Source organism: Leishmania mexicana, chromosome 28, assembly GCF_000234665.1.
Source record: "Leishmania mexicana MHOM/GT/2001/U1103 complete genome, chromosome 28".
In the NCBI taxonomy this organism is placed as follows: domain Eukaryota; phylum Euglenozoa; class Kinetoplastea; order Trypanosomatida; family Trypanosomatidae; genus Leishmania; species Leishmania mexicana.
This window is the reverse complement of record NC_018332.1, coordinates 203452-224197: the sequence shown is the minus strand read 5'-3', so window position 1 is coordinate 224197 and position 20746 is coordinate 203452. Positions and strand designations below refer to the sequence as shown.

General features: G+C 59.7%; 3 protein-coding genes across 3 annotated transcripts; all 3 read left to right on the top strand.

Moving 5' to 3' along the window:
* Positions 1-470: 470 nt before the first annotated feature.
* Positions 471-13166, top strand: LMXM_28_0610 (putative dynein heavy chain; the record flags this gene model as incomplete). The annotated part of the gene is made up of 1 exon (XM_003876845.1): positions 471-13166. One exon carries the CDS (start codon positions 471-473, stop codon positions 13164-13166), a length of 12696 nt encoding a protein of 4231 aa, XP_003876894.1.
* A 1938-nt stretch (positions 13167-15104) lies between these two features.
* On the top strand, positions 15105-15389 carry LMXM_28_0600 (conserved hypothetical protein; the record flags this gene model as incomplete). The annotated part of the gene is made up of 1 exon (XM_003876844.1): positions 15105-15389. The coding sequence occupies one exon, from the start codon at positions 15105-15107 to the stop codon at positions 15387-15389; it is 285 nt and encodes a 94-aa protein (XP_003876893.1).
* An 876-nt stretch (positions 15390-16265) lies between these two features.
* LMXM_28_0590 (hypothetical protein, unknown function) lies at positions 16266-17837 on the top strand (the record flags this gene model as incomplete). The annotated part of the gene is made up of 1 exon (XM_003876843.1): positions 16266-17837. One exon carries the CDS (start codon positions 16266-16268, stop codon positions 17835-17837), a length of 1572 nt encoding a protein of 523 aa, XP_003876892.1.
* Positions 17838-20746: the final 2909 nt, after the last annotated feature.

Genomic DNA, 20746 nt, shown 5'->3' with positions numbered 1-20746 from the left:
GTTTCTCTGTTTTGGCGCTTATTGAATCTACCCCCTCCTCCTCTCCCCCTTGTTGCCGTTGCCGCCACCGCTACGAGCCGCCTCTCACCTCATTCCTCGGCGTGTTGCCGCGGCGCGTTCCCTAATACTGCTCAACGTCACGAGCGGCTTTCTTCAAAGGGGCTTCAAGCGGCACGTGCGTGCACTGGCCCACAGAAGAGCGCTCCAAGGTTCACACTCGCACGGGCGTCATTGCAGGGCATTCAGCAGCGTTGCTGCCACACGCGGAGCTCTCTCAGACTCAATACAAGTTTTTTTGTTAAAGCGGGAGTGTGTTGTTGCCTGCAGCATACACTACGAACTTCACACGCATCACCGACGCTGAAGCACTCAAAGATATGCTGCAAAGCTTTCTTCGCCCTCAGAGCGGTGCCACCACCGTGGCGACAGGCGACGATGAGGAGCCGACTGCGCCAGTCCGCGGACTAGTGATGGAGCGCAACCATCTTGACACCCAGCGAAGCACGAATGCCGCCGCCTTCGCAGCGTCGGAGAGTAGTGCCGCTGCGGCCGGTAACGCCGACACAGGGGCAGCCACTGCCCTCGCTGCTCTACCGGTTAGCAGCCTGTACAAAGAGTCTGCTTTGCGGTTCCCGACGGCGAGCCCCGGAACCTTCGAGCCGAAGGTGCAGGTGCCGTACGCCTACAAGCGGGGCCGCATGCCACGCGACGTCGAGATCGAGCGCCGCCGCCGACTGTACGACAGTGAGAGCGTTGACCGTCTTTTGCAGGTCAGTGGGCTCACCTGGGAGACGCTGGCGCGTCGTAGTGCGCAAAGCCTGCCGCTGGAGATCTTTGACGACACCTCTTACGACTGCCGCAATCCGTCTGAGTGGATGACGATGGCGGCCATGGCACCAACGCAGGCGTCTCGCTTTCTTCCAGCCGAGGCCGTGTACTACTGCGAAGACCGGGACTCCTTCGAGCTCCGCCCGTGTCGCGTGATTGGATGGGCCGAGGACACGAACACGATTCGGCTCTATTGGGGCTCCGCCCCGACGAAGGCGCGCTCCTCGTATAGCGACGGAGGCGGTGCTGGTGCTGCAGCATACGACGAGGACGGCGAGCCGGTGGCGACGTTGCCTCGCATCTTTGTGCGGTTTATTGCCGAGGATCCAATCGTGTACGTGCAGCGCCTGGTCAGCGCCCACACGCAGCGGCAGAAGACAACCTCGTGGATTCTTTACCGACTGTGCTGCGACTCGATGCTCGTGGCGAGCCTCGAAGAGCTGGACGCCGGGCTGGCAGAGCGGCTGCGCCACCTCGGCACAGACATCCCTCAGCTCAGCCCTGCCGAGTTCCCTGACGTGGCAGAGCGCGTGGAGCGGCTGATATCGGAAATTACGCTAGAGTGGCAGCGGAGCCACAACCGCCTGCTGTTGCGCGACCGCATCTGCATCGACGAGTCGGTGGCCCGCATGGTCGTCAACTCCACCCACATGGACCCCGAAGAGCTTTTGCGTGGCCCCAACCTTGCCGTCGACCGCAGCGACCGGGGCGACCCGTCCACGGTGATCTGCGTGGAGGGTGACGGCTTCGTGTTTGCCGAGCAGGAACAGGCATTCACGTTTGCGACGTACTTTACGCAGCCGGAGGTGGTGCAGGCGTTGACAGGGGTACAACGGGAGTGCATGAAGGTGCTCGAGGGCTCCTTGTTCAACCTGCCCAAGGAGCGGCAGATGCCTCTGGAGTCGTTTGTGAAGTGCCAGCGCGAGCACCTCGCCTCGGCGTCGCGGCAGCTGAAAGAGGAGTGGCTGCCGCGCATCTGCGAGACCATCATCAGCAGCTTTCAGTCGGCGGGGAAGGGCTGGCTGAACACGCGCGAGGCGAAGCAGAGCGTCTACGAGATGTCGAAGCTGAAGAAGTTCTTCGTGACGGTGAAGTTCATGATGGAGGACATGCTATTCCAGCTTGTGTACTCCTCGCTGTACTCCTTCGCAGACTTCTTCGAGGAGGTGTCGGAGTTCACGGTGACGGTGCAGGACATGAACAACGTGGTGAACGCGTGGCCCGGGAGCGACGCCGATGACTGCGTGGAGAAGCAGCCTCTCTTCACGATCGACCTGATGGAGAAGGATGGGCACTTCTCCTACTCTATCTCCTTCGACGACTTCGAGGCGGCCATCGTGGATCTATTCAACGACGCGATTGTCTGCACCGAGTCCATTCCACAGGTGGAGCGCTATGTTATGACGCAGTACTTCTGGAGCCGCGACGGCGAGGGACCCTTCCTCGACTCGGTGAAGAAGGAGGAGGAGCACGTGTGCTTGCTGCGCGAGCGTGTGCAGACCGCTGTGCGGTCCTCGCTGGTGCCGCTGCAGACGTACCTGAACACGTACGACGAGCTCCTCCCGCTCATTCGGCTGGATCAGGCGGAGTTCATCAAGAAGTACGCCGAGGCCGGGCACAGCATGGACGAGATGAAGGAGGAGATTGTGCAGCACCTCCGCGCCAAGAAAAACCTGGCCGAGCGGCTGCCGCTCTTCCTCACCGTCGGCAACTTCGTCGTTGACTGCCAATCGTTCAGCTACCTCATGTCAATGAAGGAGGAGGAGCTGGCACGACTGGTGATGCGACTCATCGGCAAAACCGGCAAGGAGGAGGCGATGCACGTGCGGGAGGCGTTTACGCGCATGGTCAACACGATTGAGAAGATGCCGCAGAGCCCGGAGAAGCTGTACGAGCTGTACGCCTTCATGGACGGCATGGGAGAGCAGGTGGCGGAGTTGGTGGAGCACATCGCGGAGGTTCGCCAGTGCTACAGCATCCTTGACGGGTTTCAGTTCGAGCTCAGCGACGACGAGTCACGCCTGAAGTGGGAGGCCATTGGCTGGCCTCGCCAGCTGGCCCTGCGCAGTCACGCTGTACGCAAGCAGCTCGAACAGGTCCAGGAGGAGCTGCACTCTGGGCTGCAGAAGCGGCAGGAGGAGTTCGCAAAGAGGGTAGAGCAGCTGCAGCGCGTCGTCGCAACCTTCTCGAAGCACACCGAGGCGGCCGAGGCGGACAAGGTGGCGGCTGAGGTCAAGACGCACAACATTGAGATTCGGCAGTGCATCGAGGAGGCCCGCTCCATCAACAGTGACCAGCGCCTCTTTGGAGACAAGCTTTCCGACTACCGTAACGTCTTTGAGCTGGATAAGGAGTTCAAGCCGTACAGCGACCTGTGGCTGACGACGTACACCTGGCAGGAGTCGTACCGCCGCTGGCACGCGGACGCCTTCACCACCCTCGACGCCGCGGAGATCGAGTCGACAGTGACTGCCGCCTTCAAGACAATGGTGAACCTCGCCAAGATGTTTAAGGACAAGGCGGCGCTGCTCAAGATTGTCGAAGAGGTCAAGACCGCTGTCGAGGGCTTCAAGCCGTGGGTGTCATTCCTAACGTCGCTGCGCCACCCCGGCATGAGGGAGCGCCACTGGACGGGCCTGTCCCAGAAGCTCGGGATGAAACTGGTGCCTGGCGACACGCTGATGCTTCTGGAGGACTGCGAGCCGCTGCTAGCGCACCGCGACACCATTATCAGCTACTGCGAGGTGGCCGCGAAGGAGTCGCAGATCGAGATGACGCTCAAGGACATGCGCGCCAAGTGGGAGACCAAGTGCTTTATCATCGAGGCGTACAAGGAGACGGGCACGTACATCCTCAAGGACACCTCCGAAGTGGTGGAGCTCCTCGACGAGCACCTCAACCTCGTCCAGCAGCTGCAGTTTTCCCCATTTAAGGGCTACTTTGAGGAGTCCATCACAGACTGGGAGCGCTCCCTCAACCTCATCTCCGACATACTTGAGCAGTGGCTGGAGTGCCAGCGAGCGTGGCGTTATCTGGAGCCGATTCTCAACTCGGAGGACATCGCCATGCAGCTACCGCGACTGTCCACGCTCTTCGAGAAGGTGGACCGCACATGGCGGCGTATCATGGGCAACGCTCACGCGCAGCCAAACGCACTCGAGTACTGCATTGGCACGAACAAGCTCTTGGACCACCTGCGCGAGGCGAACCGACTCCTCGAAGAGGTTCAGCGGGGCCTGAATGACTACTTGGCGGACAAGCGGCAGACGTTCCCGCGTTTCTACTTCCTCTCTGATGAGGAACTTCTGGAGATTTTGTCGCAGGCGAAGGAAGTGCGCCGCATCGACCCGAACATCGCGAAGCTGTTCGAGGGCATCCACCGCCTCCAGTGGAAAAACATCCACCCCGACGAGGCGCGTGCCGCGGATGCGGGAGGCGAGGAGTGCAGGGATGCGGTGGCAGCGGACGTGGAGACGATCACCGGCTTCTACAGCGGCGAGGGCGAGTACATTCCAGCGGTGAAGTCGGTGGTGCCGCACGGCAACGTGGAAGATTGGCTGAAGCTTGTGGAGAAGATGATGAAGGACAGCGTGCATGCGCAGGTGAAACGCGCCTTTGAGGCGTACCTTAGCACGCGTCGCAGCGAGTGGGTGCTGCAGTGGCCTGCGCAGGCGGTTATTGCGGTGGCGCAGATCTACTGGACCCAAGGCTGCGAGGAGGCCCTCACTACGAAGGGCGAGGTGGATGGCTACACAAAAGTGTTAGACAGGCAGCTGCGGCAGCTGGTGGAGGTGGTTCAGTCGCCGTTGACGGCGATGCAGCAGATCAACATGGGCGCGCTCATCACAATCGAGGTGCATGCCAAGGACACCGTGGACAGCATGCAAGCAGCGAAGGTGTCGAGCACGCAGTCCTTCGAGTGGATGAAGCAGCTTCGCTTCTACTTCGACCACAGCGACGACTTCTGCCACATTCGCCAGGTCGACACCCACTTCGTTTACGGCGGCGAGTACCTCGGCAACACGGCCCGCCTGGTCGTGACTCCGCTAACCGATCGCATCTATCTGACCTTGACAGGTGCCCTGGCGCTGTGCCTCGGCGGCGCGCCCGCCGGCCCCGCTGGTACCGGGAAGACGGAGACGACGAAGGATCTGGCCAAGGCACTTGCCAAGCAGTGCGTCGTCTTCAACTGCCAGGAGGGTATGACGTACCGGTCAATGGGCAGGTTCTTCAAGGGTCTCGCCTGGACTGGCGCGTGGGCGTGCTTCGACGAATTTAACCGTATCGACGTCGAGGTGCTCTCCGTCGTGGCGCAGCAGGTGACGGACTTGCAGCAGGCATGCTCCACCAAGCAGTACCGCATTCTTTTCGAGGAGAGCGACATCCTCGTCGACCCCACCCACGCCGTCTTCATCACCATGAACCCCGGCTACGCCGGCCGCACGGAGCTGCCGGATAACCTGAAGGTGCTGTTCCGCCCCGTGGCATGCATGGTGCCAGACTACGCCATGATTGGTGAGATCCGGCTCTTCTCCTACGGCTACCAGAACGCGCGCGCCTTGGCGCAGAAGATGGTCATGACGTTCAAGCTGAGCTCTGAGCAGCTCTCGTCGCAGGACCACTACGACTTTGGTATGCGCGCTGTCAACACCGTTATCTCGGCAGCCGGGCTAAACAAGCAGGAGCGGCCCGACGGAGACGAGGATGAGCTGCTGCTGCGTGCGCTGCGCGACTCGAACGTGCCGAAGTTCCTCAAGGACGACATTCTCCTTTTCGACGGAATCATAAGCGACCTGTTCCCCGGCACGGCCTTGCCGCAGAGCGACTACGGAGCCGTGGTGCAGGCCCTGACAGCAGCCATCGAAGAGGCGCACCAGCAGCCCGTCTCTGCCTTTGTTCAAAAATGCTTGCAGTTGTACGACATCACCATGCTGCGTCACGGCCTCATGCTCGTCGGCCCGGCTGGCAGTGGCAAGACGGCGTCTTTCACAGCGCTGCAGCGTGCCCTGACCGACTGTGCGGCCCGCCAAGCGAAGGGCAACGACTTTGGCTCGCGCCGCATTCAGAAGGTGTTCACGCACATCTGCAACCCGAAGTCTGTCACGATGGACCAGCTGTACGGCGCCTACGACGAAAACGGCGAGTGGAAGGATGGCGTGCTATGCGTGCTGTTTCGCTGCGCCGCCCGATACGGTGACGAGGGCAACCTCATCGGCAAGCACTGGGTGATGTTCGACGGCCCTGTTGATGCGCTGTGGATTGAGTCGATGAACACCGTCCTGGACGAGAACAAGAAGCTCTGTCTCGTCTCCGGTGAAATCATCCAGATGAGTCGCGACATGACGATGATGTTCGAGGTGGAGGATCTCGCCGTGGCGTCACCGGCTACCGTGTCTAGGTGCGGCATGATCTACCTCGATCCCGCCACGTGCGTCCCTATCTCCGCGCTTATCGCGAGCTGGATCGTGGCGCTGCCGCCCTACCTGGGGTCCCAGCGTGAGACACTGAAGAGGCTGGCGAACACATACGTCGAGGAGCTCGTGCAGCTGGTGCGCAGTGGCGCCGTGCACGAGTACGTCACCTCGACCACCAGCGGCCTCGTGCACTCCTTCTTCCACATGATGGAGGGGTACGTGAATAGCTTCGAGGTAGCCAAATCGACTTCAGGACAGCTGCAGGTGTCACCGGAACGTCTGGCCGTCATGGCGGGCGCGGTGCCACCGCTCTTCTTCTTCTCGTTGGTGTGGAGCATTGGCGCTACATGCGACGAGGCAGGACGCCAGCGCTTCTCCGCGACGCTGTGTCGACTCGCGGAGGCGAATAGTGACACTCAGTGGCTGCCGCTTCTGCCAGCCGAGGACACGACCGGCAGCGGCGGCGCGGAAGTGTTTTTGTACGACTACGTTTACCGCTACGACCCCGCCGGAGTGATGGAGGAGGACGTCTTCGTGGCTGCCGACGGCGATGACGGCAGCGGTGCTCCTGCGCTCTCGCCGTCTGTGGCGGGGAAATGGGTGAACTGGATGTGCGAGCAGCCAACACTGGAAATTCCCAACGGGGCGCGCTTTGACGACATCATTGTCCCGACAATCGATAGCACACGGCAAAACTACGTGCTGCAGCACTTGATGGCGCAGAAGGTCAACGTCGCCGCTGTTGGCCCGACTGGCACCGGCAAGTCCATTTCACTCGCACGTCTTGTGCTCGGCGGCGGCATGCCGGCCAGCTTTCTTGGCCTCAACTTCACTTTCTCGGCGCAGACGAAGTGCACGGTGCTGCAGAATTCACTGATGGCCAAGCTTGATAAGCGGCGCTCGCACGTCTACGGCGCCCCTACCGGTAAGCACTTTCTCATCTTCATTGACGACGCGAATCTGCCGCAACCAGAGAAGTACGGGGCGCAGCCCCCGGTGGAGCTGCTGCGGCAGATGCTCGCCCAGGGCGGCTTCTACAACTTTACTGGCGGCATCAAGTGGTCCTCCATCATCGACTGCTCGCTTGCGCTGGCGATGGGCCCGCCTGGCGGGGGCCGCAGCCGGGTCTCGAACCGCTTTATGCGCTACTTTAATTACCTTTCCTTCCCCGAGATGTCGGACACGTCGAAGCGAACGATCTTGCAGGCCATCCTCACCGGCGGCCTCGCGCAGAGCGGCCTCGCTGACCGCCTCGCGAACGTCGCTTCCGCCGTGGTCGATAGCACGCTGCGTGTGTTTCGCAAGTGCACCCAGGTCTTTCTGCCGACCCCGGCGCATGTGCACTACTCCTTCAACATGCGGGATGTGATGCGTGTCTTTCCCCTCTTGTACATGGCGGACAAGTCGGTGCTGCAGTCCGAGGAGTCCGTCGTGCGGTTGTGGATGCACGAGATGCACCGCGTCTTCTACGATCGCCTCGTCGACTCGACAGACAAGAGTCTGTTCATTGAGTACCTCAATGCCGAGCTGCCGTCCATGGGCGTGGGCAAGTCCTACAACGAGGTAGTGAAGGCTGACCGCCTCATCTTTGCCGACGTGCTGAGCGACAAGGGCGTGTACGAGCAGATTACCGACATGAACGCCCTCACGGCGCGCATGAATGAGCTGCTGGAGACGTACAATGACGAGAATGAAGTGAAAATGAACCTCGTGCTCTTCCTCGACGCCATCGAGCATGTCTGTCGTATCTCGCGCGTGCTGCGACTGCCGAACGGGCACTGCCTCCTCCTCGGCGTTGGCGGGTCGGGACGCAAGTCACTCACGCGCCTCGCTTGTTCGCTGATTGCCGAGATGGAGGTGTTCACGATTGAGCTGTCGAAGAACTTCGGTGTGAAGGAATGGCACGAGAGCCTGGCGAAGTTGCTGCTCGAGTGCGGCAAGGACGAAAAGAAGCGGACGTTTCTCTTCGCAGACACCCAGCTGGTGCATCCGACCTTTCTGGAGGATGTGGCGGGCCTGCTCACATCGGGTGATGTGCCGAACCTCTTTGAGGACCAAGATATCGAGCTCATCAACGACAAGTTTCGCGGCGTCTGCCTAAGCGAGAACCTGCCAACGACGAAGGTGTCGGTGTACGCGCGCTTCGTGAAGGAGGCGCGGGCCAACCTACACCTTGTCCTCGCCTTCTCTCCCGTCGGAGAGGCGTTTCGCAGCCGCCTGCGCATGTTTCCGTCGCTCATTGCGTGCTGCACGATTGACTGGTTTGCCGAGTGGCCATCTGAGGCGCTGCTGTCGGTAGCCGCAGTGCAGTTGAACGCCGGCGACGTTACGGACGTCGTGGGGGCTGCCAACCACGCCAACTTGCCGGGCTGCTTCCAGGCAGTTCATCGCGCGGCGGCGGAAGTGACGGAGCGCTTCTTCACAGAGACGCGTCGTCGCTCGTACGTGACGCCGACGTCCTATCTGTCACTCCTCTCTAACTTCAGAGCGATGGCAGCGGAAAAGCGCCGCTTCGTTCGCGAGCAGCGCGGCCGCCTCGAGAAGGGGCTGGAGAAGCTGCGGCACACAGAGGTGCAGGTGGCGGAGCTGGAGGCGCAACTCAAGGCGCAGCAGCCGGTGTTGGTGGAGAAAAAGACGGAGATTCAGTCCATGATGGAGCGGCTGACGGTGGACCGAAAGGAGGCGGCGGTGAAGGAGGCGGACGCGCGCAGGGAGGAGGCGGAGGCCTCCGTGAAAGCGGAGGAGTGTGCCAAGATGCGACGCGAGTGCGCCGAGCGCCTGGCGGAGGCGGAGCCGGCTCTGGCGGAGGCTGTAAAGGTGTTATCCAAGATCAAAGCAGCGGAAATTTCGGAGCTGAACAAGTACGCGAATCCGCCCAAGGGCGTGCAATACGTCATGGAGGCCGTCGCGTTGCTGCTCACATTTGGCAACTGCCCGAAGGAGTTCTACAGTGGTCCTCCGGGTGGTCGCAAGGTACCAGACTGGTGGCTGTGCGCGAAGTCCTACATGCGAGACGCGAATCGGTTGCTAGACTTGCTCGTGCAGCCGCCGGAGAAAGGTGGCTTCAACCGCGAGGCAATGGACGCGGCGCTGATGGAGAAGGTACGCGTCTACTACGACAACGAGGAGTTCCAGCCGGAGAAGGTGAGGGCGGTTTCTCTGCCATGCATGGCCATGTGCCAATGGGTGCGCGCCATGTACAAGTGGTTCTTTGTGAATCGCGAGATTCAGCCGCTGCGCGAGAGGCTTGCTGCGACGGAGGCGGAGCTGGCTGTGGTGACGGAGGCCCTGCGCGCCACCCAGGCAACGCTTGACCGCGTCATTGCTGCCGTGGCGGCGCTCGAGAAGAAGTACGACGACGCCCTCAACGCGCAGGCGGCGCTCGAGGCCGAGGTGGAGCGCACATCGCTGAAGCTGCAGCGCGCGGCGAGGCTGATCGACGGCCTCGGCGGAGAGAAGGGCCGCTGGGCCACGCTGGTGGAGCAGTACAAGGAACAGGAGTGCTACATTGTCGGCGACATGGTGATTGCGGCGGCCACGGTGGCCTACTGCGGACCTCTCACGGCACCCTATCGCAATGACGTGCGTCGGCAGTGGAAGGCACATCTCACCGCGGCGAATGTGGAGACAAGCGCCGACTTTGACCTCGTTTCGACCTCAGGCGACGCGGTGCAGATACAGGAGTGGCAGCTGTGCGGCTTACCGACGGACGCGCTGTCCACCGAGAACGCTATCATCCTCGCCAACTCCCGGAACTGGCCGCTGCTCATCGACCCGCAGGGACAGGCGAATGCGTGGGTGCGCAATATTCACCGCAACGACAACATGCAGGTGTGCAAGGCGTCAAACGACAAGTTCATGAAGACTGTCGAGAACGCGATTCGCCTGGGGCTGCCGTGTCTGATCGAGAACGTCGGCGAGTCGATCGACGCTGCGCTGGAGCCGCTGCTTCTGAAGAACATCTTCCTCATTGGCAGCACTCCGCATGTCCGCATCGGGGACAGCGCCATCCCGTACGACCGCAACTTCAAGCTGTACCTCACGACGAAGCTGCCGAACCCGGTTTACACGCCCGAGGAGATCGTTACCGTGTCACTGCTAAACTTCTTCATTACCCAGAGCGGGCTGGAGGAGCAGCTGCTCGGCAAGACGGTGGAGAAGGAGCGGAACGACCTCGAGCTGGAGAAGCAGCGGCTCACCCGGTCCAACGCAGAGAAGAACTGCGAGCTGAAGGACCTTCAGGCCAACATTCTCGTTCTGCTCGAGCAGGCGGAGGGCGACATCCTGGAGCAGGAGGAGCTCATCATCACGCTGGAGAAGAGTAAGGCCAAGTCTATCGAGATCAACGAGGAGCTGGGCAAGGCGAAGGCCATGGAGACAGTGATTGATGAGACACGTAACAAGTACCGCCCGCACGCGGAGCGCGGCTCGCTGCTGTTCTTCTGCGTCTCGCAGCTCGCCATTGTCGACCCTATGTACCAGTTCTCCTTGCAGTGGTTCATGAACCTGTTCCTCAACGCCGTGGACAATGCCTCGCAGGTGCCCGCAGCGAAGGAGGTGGCGGAGGACGACAGCGGCAGCGCGGAGGACGTGGTGGAGGTGCGGGTGCACAACTTGATGGACTACTTCACCTACTCCTTCTATAGCAACGTGTGCCGCTCCTTGTTTGAGAAACACAAGCTGACGTTTTCGTTTTACCTCTGCGCCAGCCTCGTGCAGCACAGCGGGGCCTTGGTGGATGCTGAGTACCGGTTCCTGCTCACCGGCCCCACCGGCAGCGTCCCGGCCGATGCCCTGGCCAACCCCGCTTCGTCGTGGATGACAGACAGCAGTTGGGCCGAGGTGCTCTTCCTTAGCAAGCACCTCCCCAGCTTTGCCGGCTTTGCCGAGCACGTGCGCGACTACATCGAGCACTACAAGGACCTGTTTGACAGCAACGAGGCGGACACGTTCCCCCTCGCGGGTGAGTGGCGTGAGAAAGTGACACCGATGCAGCGACTGGTCGTGATGCGGTGTTTCCGGGTAGATAAGGTAGCGCTGGCCATTCAGCACTTCATTGAGCACTACATGGGCAGTCGATACATTGTGGTGCCGCAGTTCGACTTGATGGACGCCTACAAGGACAGTGATTGCCTGACGCCGCTCATCTTCATCAACTCTGCTGGGTCAGACCCGATGAACGACCTGCTGCGCTTCGCAGAGACGATGCGGATGTCGAAACGGCTGGACAAGGTGTCGCTTGGCCAGGGGCAAGGCAAGAAGGCGGAAGAGCTGATCCGTGGCGCGCGGGAGAAGGGACAGTGGGTACTGCTGCAGAACTGCCACCTCGCCTCGTCCTGGATGCCGACGCTGGAGTCCATTGTGGAGAGCTTTACCGTGGAGACGGTGAAGAAGGAGTTCCGTCTGTGGCTGACGTCGATGCCGTCACCCAGCTTCCCGGTGGCCGTGCTGCAGACGGCGGTGAAGATGACGAATGAGCCGCCGATGGGGCTGCGGGCGAACGTGACGCGCTCCTACTACGGCTTCACCCCCGAGGACCTCGAGCAGGAGGAGAAGCCCGCGGAGTTCAAAAAGATGGTGTTCGCCCTATGCCTTTTCCACGGTGTCATCCAAGAGCGTCGGAGGTTCGGCTCCCTCGGGTTCAACATTGCCTACGAGTTCAACGACTCGGACCGCAACGTCTGTCTGCTGCAGCTCCGCAAGTTCTTGTCCCTGTATGACTCCATCCCATACGACGTGCTGACCTTTCTGACTGGCGAGATCAACTACGGTGGCCGTGTCACGGACGACTGGGACCGTCGCTGTCTCATGACCCTCATCCAGCACTTTGTCAATCCGGAGGTACTCCAGGACGGGTACGCCTTCTCGCCATCAGGTCTCTACCACACCCTCGAGTCTGGCAATCGCAAGCACTACCTCAGCTACCTCGACTCGTGGCCTCTGAACCCACAACCAGAGATTTTTGGCCTGCATGAGAATGCCGATATCACGTGCGCGCAGAACACGACGCACAGCATCCTGTCAACGGTCCTGGCGCTGGAGTCACGCGGCGGTGTCGGTACAACGTCGAGCTCACGGGAGCAGCTGCTGACTGCCACGGCGACGGAGATTTCGACGAAGCTGCCTCAGTTGTTTGACATGGCCGCCTTCACTGCCAAGTACCCGACCAAGTACGAAGAGTCCATGAACACGGTGCTGGTGCAGGAGGCTGGCCGCTACAATCGCCTACTCAAGTTCATCCACACGGGCCTGGCCGAATTCCTCAAGGCTGTGCGAGGTGAGGTTGTCATGTCAGCGGAACTAGAGGATGTCGGCTCGAGTTTCTTTGTCAACAGCGTGCCGGTGTCCTGGAGTGCGCTGGCCTACCCGTCGCTGAAGCCGCTGTCGAAATGGGTAGAGGACCTGGTGAGGCGTGTGCACTTCATTGCGGACTGGTACGCGTATGGACCGCCGGCCGCCTTCTGGTTCGGCGGCTTCTTCTTCCCGCAGGCATTCCTGACCGGCACGCTTCAGAACCACGCCCGTAAGGTGCACCAGGCCATCGACAGCATCTCCTTTCAGTTTAGCCTGCAGGATGTGTCACTGGACCACAAAACGGTACCCCGACCGGACAAGGGAGCGCTGGTGTACGGCTTGTACCTGGAGGGTGCGCGGTGGGACTCGGAGCAGCACTCACTGGTGGAGTCTCGCCCCAAGGAGCTCTACGTTGAGATGCCGATCATTCTCTTGGACCCCGTGGTAAACCGCACCCGCAACACCGACGACTACGTCTGCCCGGTATACAAGACACTGACGCGTGCTGGCACGCTCAGCACGACGGGGCACTCTACGAACTTTGTTCTCCCTATTGAGGTTCCGACCAAGGTGGACCCGGCGCACTGGATCGAGCGCGGTACCGCCTGTGTGGTGTCACTCAATTACTGAGTGTATGCGAGTCGAGTGCGCGCATCCGCTGACGGCCTCTTTGGGCTCCATTTTTCGCTTTTCGTCTCTTCACTGAGCCCGTGCGCGACTGCCCGGGACGCGCTGCTATTTTCCGTGTCGTTTTTTTTTCTGTCGGCGTCTCCCTTTTGTTTCCTCCTGGCGGTGTGCCGGAACATCTTCATGCATGGACGAAGTGGCAGTGGCGGCGTGGCAGAGTGGTGCGTGTGTGCGGGCTTGCTTGTGTGTGCACGGGACTGCCGAAGCAATGTCCCTCTTTTTCACTTCATCCCGCCTGCGCGTGTGCGCGCCGATGCTCCTTAGCTGTTTTGTATTTGGCTCTGCTGCAGCGATTTATGTGACCCCGGGACCTTCTCTCACTCACGGCGCAACTGGCAGCGGCAGCCCCCGGTGGCTCAGAGATGTGCACTTCACCAGAGGAGACGCGAGGGGAAGACGCAATCGGTCGTTCTCTCTCTATATATTGTTCGTCTGTCTGTTGGTTGCGTTTTTCACCATGCAGGTACACACGAGAACATGCAGGGGTCTGATCCGCACGCTCCTGAATCTCTCCGACACGTACCTCAGGTCCACCCGCTTCCCCCCCCCCCCCACACACACCGTTGAACGTTTTCTAGGTGACGTAACCCGCGTCGCTTCCATTTTTTGTCTGTTTTCGTATGTCTGCCCGTGCCATGGGTCTGCGTGCGTCTGTGTGTGCCATGCGCCCCTTCTTCCCCGCTTCTGCTTTAGCTTCTCTCTTCGCTTTTCACGGGCACGCACGCGCATGCGACCGGGGAATGCTGCGCGGCACCTCGGCTGCGGATGAATTTTTGTTCGGTACGCACACACACGCACATGCACACGTTTTGTTTGGATTAAGGTGTGGCATGGATGTGGCGTGGGATGCGTGCTTAATGGTTTTCTTTTTCCAGTCGCGCTTGTGTGGTGTGCTGTGCTGTGGCAGGTGCACAGCTGTGCAGCGGTGGTGACGCCCCCCTCTGTTTCTGTCTATTGGTTCGATGTGTGTGTGTCTTCCTGGAATGATGGTGTGTGTGTGTTTGCGTCTACTAACGTCACCGCTCAGACGCGCGCGAACAGGCTTGCACGCACCTACTCGTTCACCTGTGATGTATAGTCTCGCCGACTCTTCCTTTGCTCATGCGGTGTATGAATTCTTGTTCTTTTTTTTGTGTGTGTCGTTCGGGAGGGCGTGTGTAAGGGAGTATGGGGATGGGAGGCGGAGACACGTGGAGGGAGACCGGCTCCGTTTCTGTGTGATGGTGTGGCCTTGCCCCTTCCCGCCTCTGATGTCTCATTCCGCCCTCTTACCCGTGCACACTCTCTTTCTCTCGTCCCACTCGCCTGTGTTGCGTGAATACGCACTGGCTTCTTCGATGCAGGTTCGACTGCCACCAGCCAGCCTACACTTGCATCCGACAACGCAACGCACCGACGACCAGCCCCCTCAGCTGTAGGCGAGACGGAGAGTAAGGCAAATAGGGGACGTGCGTGAAGCAGGAAGGTGGTTTGCTGCACTCACACCGCTTTGCTTCTTCTCCTTCATGCTGTCCTGCAAGAAGGCAACAACACATCATCGGTCGCCCCGGCTACACGAGCGGCCTTCGTCCTTTCCCGTTGTGTTGATGGATGTGCCCTACTACAGCTTTCCCATCTCTCACTTTCGCACCATCTCTCCCAAAAAACAGTCGGCGCCACTTCTTACGTGTCGCTTCCTCGTCTTTCATCCATCATCCTCTTTTCGTTTCTTCACGTGCGCGTGTTGCACACATCACTCATCGTGCGCATTTTCGCTTTCCTCTTCCCGCTGCGCTTCGCAGTCAGCAATTGCCCCACACCTCTCTCCCTCACTCCCCGACCTGCCCTTCCGCGGATTTTACGCTCTCTTCCCTGTCTTGCCTGAACCGCCTGGAGCGCAAGATGGCGCAGAAGTCGCTGCGGAGCAAGCCGAGGCACAAGAGCGCCGGCGCTCTGCGCAAGTACGTGGGCGAGGCGAAGCGGAAGTCTACGTTCACAAAGGCCAAAAAGACGCCAGAGGCGAAGGCTAGGGCAAACTACATTAGCGCTGTCGAGACCGCCATGGCATCGCGCGTGCCCTCCGATCAACGGTCGAAGCTGTCGATTGTGAAGTCCAGCGGCCCTGCGGCGAAGAAGAAGCATATGAAGAAGCCTTTGACCCGTGGCCGCAAGCGCAAGGACGGCTAGCGCGATATGAACACAGCGAATAGTCCGAAGGCAAGGGACGTGTCGAGGCAGAGAAGCGATGGCGCATGCTTGTGCGCTGTGGGTGTGCGTGTCTTGTATTGCGCATTCGCCTTCCGGGCCTCCCTTCTTCTGTCTGTCTCTCTCTTCTCCACGTGTGCTTGCACCTTATAGTAGTGTCGCGTCGGTGTAGGCATGTATCGTCCTTGCCCCATCTCTCCGATACAGTGCCTCTATGACGTGGGGAGACTCCTGACGGGAAGAGAGGTTCTCCAGCCGTCGACGTTGCTGAGACGTGTGTGCCTACGGACGCGCCAACACTTATCCTGGGGCTACATATGCTGTGTGGAGAGACTTTCGATAGACCCGCACGTGGATCGAAACGGGAAAAAAATGACAGGACATGTGCACCGAGTAGTCCAGAACTGAGTGGGCGCAGCACTTGGTTTGCCGCCAGAATCGTCGCTCCATCCCTTTCGCACCCCTATTCGACTGTGTTGTGCCAAACGACCGCTGACCGTCCGCCGTTCATTTCTCTACGCGCGCCTGGCGCACCGTTGTGCGTGCAGCACTACGCGACGACCTCCCGACTTGCGTCCACGCACAGGCCAACACGGTTCCATATTCCTCGCTCGTCGTGCGTCTCCACAGCAATCTCTTCCGTCTTTACGGCCGCCTTCGAGCAACCCCGCTCTGTCACCCATTCTCCTGCCTCCCCTTTTCTCCCTTGCACCGTCTCACCTCTACGTGCCCCCCCCCTCCTGCCCTCCTCGCAACACGGCTCTCTCGGCATGCAGCAAAGTCGGCAGACACATTCGAGTGAGACACGCCCAGGACAACCATACACACATCTACACCTAGAGTAAAGGAGTAGGCACCATGTCCACGAGCGCCAACTCCTCTGCATCCACGGATCCTTCCCGGAGGGTGCCAGCTGCGGCCACAGTGTTGGAGGAGAGCTCCTCCACGTCGACGCACACGACTGTGAATCACACCTTTAAGGAGCTGTGTGACTCGTATGTGGAGAGGTCTGTGCCGCATAGATACCAAGTCACGCACCAAAGCTCGCTGCAGGCGCGCAAATCTGTCAACGTCCAGACCACCAGCGTCACCAAGGGCCAGACACCAGTGGCTGCGGCGTCATCACCTTCCCTAACGGTTCCACCCGAGCTGCTGCGAGAGTACGTCCGCATGAAGGAAGAGGCACTAGCGCACTGCCATCACCAGAACGCACCGGCGGACATCTCGGTGCGGCGCACGGAGGAGTTGGAGGCCGAGAATGCATACTTGCGCTCGCTTGTGCTCTGGCTGGAGAGGCATCTTCCGCATCTCCCCTCATTCGAGACGCGACTGGGCGAGGTCGTGTCTACTCTGCCCTCCCCCCGCCCCGTTCCGCGGCGGGAGGGCTCGCCCACCACCGAGCACCAGCTCAGTCCGTCTGCGGTACGCCCCGATCCAGTCGCCAAACATGCAGTGGACCAGTATAACTCGTTTATGCTTCGAAGCGGTTCAGAGGCGTCGCCTCCCCCCGCCACGGCGCAACAAGTGAGCGAGTTGCAGGAACAGATCGACCTCCTGCGCGAGGCGGTGCGGGGACTTAGTCAACGAGCTTCCGTTACGGGAGGGCACTCCTCCAGTCCTGTCCCCGCGGACGCCGCTGCGCCGTCGCTGCGGCTACACACTGTTTCCCCGTTGCCCCGCTGCGCTACCCCAACCTGCACGACAGACGTGCGGACGCTGCAGCAGATTATCCTGCACCAGCAACAGACTATTCGCACGCTGGAGCAGGAGATGGAGGACGTCCACACAGCCAAAGCGCAGATGGAGCAGGCGATGACGCAACTGCGCGAGGCCACGGCCACCATCGCCGCACGCGAAGAGGGATGCACAGAGGACGAGGACGTAGGCGCGCTTGGTGCCACGGCGCATTGGCGCTCCACATGTCAGACGGAGGATCGCATCTCTGGCTGCATTTCACTTCTTGATGCAGCCTCGTATGACTATGCAAGACAAGATGCCGCGGATACTGTCGGCCACTCCACAGCATCCGGGGCTGCCGGTGAGGGTACGGCAGCGCGGGAGATGCTCAAGATAGATCTGGAAGCCGCAGTGGAGCAGGCACCAGAGAAGCGGCGGGCTGCCACGTTTGGTGGAACGCGGCCACCGCTGTGGTTCGACTCCAACGCGTCGTTGGCAGATCCCGTTCGGCTGCCCGGTGTGGCGGCGGGAGAGGACGAGGACGGGGATGAGCCATCCAGCGGCATGCGGACTCCGCTGCCGCGTCGCACGGTGCTGCTTCACCAGCGCTTCTCCTCGGCCACCGGCGAAACGTCATCTATGTATAGCGGTGTCGGCATTGATGAGAGCCCGTTTACCCAGCACACGCAGATGAGCTGCGGCACGGCGTCGAATCGTCGCACCTCCGCGACTGGATCGTTCGCCGCCCTGTGAGCCGCACAACGATGCGGTCCAGTGTGTGATATCTCGCTCGCCTTCTTTTGTGGCTGTCACACCTTCGGCATGTCCCCCCCCGCTGCGTACAGGGAGGATGGGAGTTTGGACAGTCGCGACGGCGTGTAGTGGCTCCCACCCTCTTTCTCTGTTTCCTTTCGATGCTTCTATTCTTAGAGTCCACGTGCCCGTTTCGTTCTCGTCTCCTCCTCCATCCCCAACACCCGACGTAACCACACACACACCACCACCACCACCATCGTATACATTAGATGCATCACCACTCGGTTTTTTGTTTGTGTCTTGACTCTATTTACCCTTTCTCTTTCTCTCTCTGGCTATCTGTCTGGGAGGGATGTGAGCGTTGCGAAGGCGCCGCTGTTTACATGCATCTATCTCTGTATAGACTTCTGCTTCCCTCTCTCACCTCTTTCCCCTGTACACCTTTGCGGTCATGGCTATGTTTTTTCACGGGAGCCGCTATGCCGAGATAGAGCACCTCTTCTTATCCGTCGCTTTCATCTCTGTCACGATGACTCTTGTGCCGCCTCTAGAGCGGCGCGGCGGCTGGTGCACGTGAAGTGTGACAGGGAGTGCATAGAGCCGGTGCGTGCGTTCGAGAGGCCAAAGCGGACATGCGCCGTGCTACAGCTGCTTGTGTCGCGTCTCTATCTGTGTGTGTGTGTGTATGTGTGCGTGCATGTTCATCTTTCAGCGGTGTACAGGATTTGTTACTCGTGTGCTCACGTCGTGTAAAACCGGCACGCCATGTGCATTTTGAGGAAAGGACTTGCCGCTTGTCTGGACACGCCTGCCTGCCAATCACGCGCGTGTGCTTGCGAGCACTTCGCGCTCAGCGGCTGCGGCGTCGATGACAGCCTTGTCTTCTTTTCGTTCGTTTTTTTTTTCGCATTCCTGAGGCTGCGCCAAACCCTGGGAACTCAGATACGGTTACGCAAGAAAAAAAAACGTTGCGCGGGTGTGTGATCTCCTCATTCTACTCTCGCGTGGACACACATCTGCACACGGGTGTCGTCGCACCTATCCACGGCGTATGCGCGCGCATGCGCGCGACTCCGCGCTAAAATGTATCGCCTTCAAATTTTCCAGAATCTCTCCCTCTCCCTCTTCATGCTCTATATTTGTTTTTCGGTCCTGCAACTCCACGCGCACGAACACTGACACACAGTCTATCTTGTTCTTTTTTATTTATATGGAGAAGGGATCAGGGAAGCTTTCCACCCAGACGCCCCCTTCCCTTCCTCCCAGTTAACGGCGCCACCCATTGCACTTTCCGTATTCTACGGGCGGCTGCAAGCGTGTGTGCGCTCTTTAGTCGCTGGCGCCGCTCCACCACTGCGGGCACTTATTCCCGACATCACCTCCCCTCTGTACACAATCGCCAGCGCCTTGTTTTGCACGCATATATAATACTGCTTCTGTTTTCTCTTGGTCGTCCCGGTTGTTTTTCTCCCCCTCCTCCTTTTTCTTTCCCGACAAGTTTGGTAGCGTACCCTGCACCGAGGCACGCGCTGGCACACTGACCTCCCCATCTTGTTCACTCACCAAACCTGCTCACGCCCCCATCACCCTTAACGCACCCTCTACACGCACAAGGCCATTGTGATTGTGCACCTGCTCAAAGACGCCGCCCACGAGCGAGGAGACGCATCTGTCACACAACCACGCACGCACACACAGGCACGCACAGGGACAGGCGCAGGCAGACGCAGTAGGGGCGTCGGTGACCTTCACATAAAACAGTGCCGACCCGCTTGTGCAGGGCTCACAAGAGGTAGCCAATACGGAAGGCAATAATTTAGACTACCTTTTTTTTCTCCTTCACCACATCACATACGGAGTGGGTGAACAAACGACAAGTACGCGTATATCAGTGACACGCTGACGCACACATCGGTCGACGGTATACACAGGACCGAGGCGACGAGCACAGGGCGGATAAACACGCTGGCAGAGTCTCGCCCTTATTTAAATAAAGAGAGAGAGAGCCGGCGAAAGTCAACCAAAAGCGGAGTGGAGTTGCAGTGAAGCAACAGGGCTCTCGCCGTCTCCCCTCCCCCGGTCCGCCCCGGTCTTTTCTCTTTGAAGACCTTTGAGCTGTTTCGTGTGCTCCACCCTTCTTGCCCGGCTAACCCTGCGCTCTCTATCTTTTCCGCGGTGTGGTACAAGGTGAGGTTATCTCATCAAACGACCATCACACCCGCAACTAACGGACAGCAGAGCGCTTGCACGAGAGTGCTGACAGGTGCGTTTTCGTTTTTCGTGTGTTTTGTGCCTGTGGGCTGTGTCTGTGTGTATATATATATATATTTTCTGCGTGCTTGCTTGGTTCCGAGCATTGCGCTGTCTTCTTCTCGACACCGGCCTGGTGTGATCTCGCCCCTCTTGTGATACCTCGCGCGCGCGTGTGTATCTTTCTCCCCCTCTGTGTGTCTCTCCCCTTTCTTTTGTTTTCGCGTTCACCGCATCTCTGCTGCCTTCCTTTGTCTCTTGCATTCTTTTTCTATTTCTCGTCTTTCCTCTTGTCTTTTGAATTCCCTCCTCTCCTCCCCCTTTTCACCTGCGACGTTTATCGGAAGGCGCGGACGGACGCACACCATCTCTCTCACACTTGCACGTTTCTTTCAATCGCCATTAAGGCACTGAGTCCTCACGCCAGCGCCGTGTGCACACGGACGTTTGGAGACCGTCACGAACCGCCAACGTGGTGACGGATATGAAAATTTCCCTCTTACCTTTCAGCGTCGCGCGTGCGTCTCTCTCTTTCCCTTTCCGTTGTCTTGCTGGGCTTTTCTGTTGCTCACGTTGGTATTTTTCACCCCATCCCCCCTATCCTCCCTTGCGTCTGTTCATACTGCCGCGCGTCTCTCGGGCTGCGTGTGTGTCTG